This window comes from Tupaia chinensis, unplaced genomic scaffold (genome assembly GCF_000334495.1).
Source record: "Tupaia chinensis unplaced genomic scaffold, TupChi_1.0 Scaffold000131_1, whole genome shotgun sequence".
Lineage (NCBI taxonomy): Eukaryota > Metazoa > Chordata > Mammalia > Scandentia > Tupaiidae > Tupaia > Tupaia belangeri.
The window spans coordinates 1,158,550-1,160,240 of NW_006159600.1; the positions used below are offsets into that span (position 1 = coordinate 1,158,550).

The 1,691-nt window shown below is 48.2% G+C and overlaps 1 protein-coding gene across 1 annotated transcript in view; it reads right to left on the reverse strand.

Moving 5' to 3' along the window:
• The window catches only part of LOC102500528 (alpha-1B-glycoprotein-like), a 26,241-nt gene that overhangs the window by 19,916 nt on the left and 4,634 nt on the right, over positions 1–1,691 (reverse strand). Inside the window, 1 exon segment of the mRNA XM_027770403.1 lies at positions 1,613–1,669. Within this exon segment, the coding sequence (XP_027626204.1) occupies positions 1,613–1,669 (57 nt within the window).

Below are 1,691 nucleotides of genomic sequence, written 5' to 3' on the forward strand. Positions count from 1 at the left end.
ACACACACGTGCCTGGTGTGAGTTTTAAACCACTGAGTTTGGGACTCAAACCGCTGTTGACTATGTGTGAGTCCAGTGACGTAACCATTATGCCATCTGCTGGTCCCTAAAAATGTGTCATGACTTTTCCAATGACCCAATATATATTTGTTTATTGTCAAAGGGTATGTGCCCTTGCCAGAGAGAGACTGAGAGACAGAGAGAGGAGAGGGAGCCAGCACTCCCCACTGGGTGTGCTCACGCTGCAGTCTCTTTTCCATCGCTGCACTGTCAGGAGTTTGGACACACACACGGGAACCCCCAGCATGTTTTCAGAATATAGGGCCAGGACTCCAGCTGCCTGGTCAGCCATGTTGGATCCAGTTCCCTTAGTCACTCGGCCACAGGGCCAGCTCCCAAATATTTTTCCAAATGGTGGTAAAACAATGGGACGTAAAAACCGTGTTTCTGCTTTTTTGACATGGGAATGTAGGTGGGAGGGTCAATAACAAGTAAGTAAAAACAGATCAGATAAAAATACTAAGCATATGGATACTCATCGTCATAAACACGTAGATGGATGTACATACGAACGTACGCTCGTATGTAACGCACCACCGTAGAGACAGCTGTGTATGCATTTACGTGTAACTTCACGGGCTTACATGTTACCTCACATATATTAAAATTGAGGGAACAAATAGTGGCATACAACGTCTAAATAAAGCACTTAAATTTTCTCCAGGCTGGTATATTTTCTCGGCAAATCAGAGGGCAATTGCGAAGTAAACGCAAGGGGAGATTCCTGTGTGAACTGGTGCGAGGAGAACGGGCACACGCCAGCGACGTCTCTCTCTTATTGAGAAACTATGAAGCAACGAAACGCCTCGCTGGTACATGTCGAAGTAGTCGAGTAATTTTTTCTCTGACATAGGGCACATGTGCTCACATGGATTTGAGTGCTGGGTTGGAGACAGGGATAGCGCGAAATTACCCCCCTGGGCGGATGGCCACACACCAATCCATGCTCCTCCATTCCCCTTCTAGAATTTGGGGCACACACACCTATGTGCCAGGTGGTTTTTCAAGCCGGCAGGTAGAGGACTCAAGCCAGGGGCAGCCACGTGGCAGCTCATCGCTGTAACCACCCTGCCCCCTGCTGGCCACACTACAATGCTTCAAATTAGAAATAATGCTCAGAATTTTTATGAATAAAAATTTAAAACGACTCTGAAGTTCATGAATAATTCTGAATTTTGAAATTATTCTCTAAAAGAAATGCGTAAATTTAAACAAGTCGCTATAAAACAGTAGTAAATTTCTTGTGTTTAAGTAATAAATTTGAATAAGGACTTAAAAGTGTAAAATTATATATGTGAGTGTTGTTTTACAGGTTTCAGAAGAGTCACAGTAGAGGAGACTGCAGAGTGCAGTGTAGACACGTGGGCTCACGGCAGCCCTGTGCAGCGGGCCCTGAGAGACCCAGGGAGCAGCGTCCCCACACTTCCCTCCTGAGGCCACCAGGTGAGCGCGGGGCCTCAGAGGGGTACCAGCAGCCAGGTGCTTCTCCCTGAGTTGTCTGGAGGCCCCCCTACCCGGGTCAGAGCCCACCCTGGCCCCTGCAGCCTCCTACCCTGGTCCGGGGAGCTCAGGATCCCGCGTGTGGGCGGAGGCCCATCTTCAGGGTCTCCTGGGAATGAGAAAACAAGCTG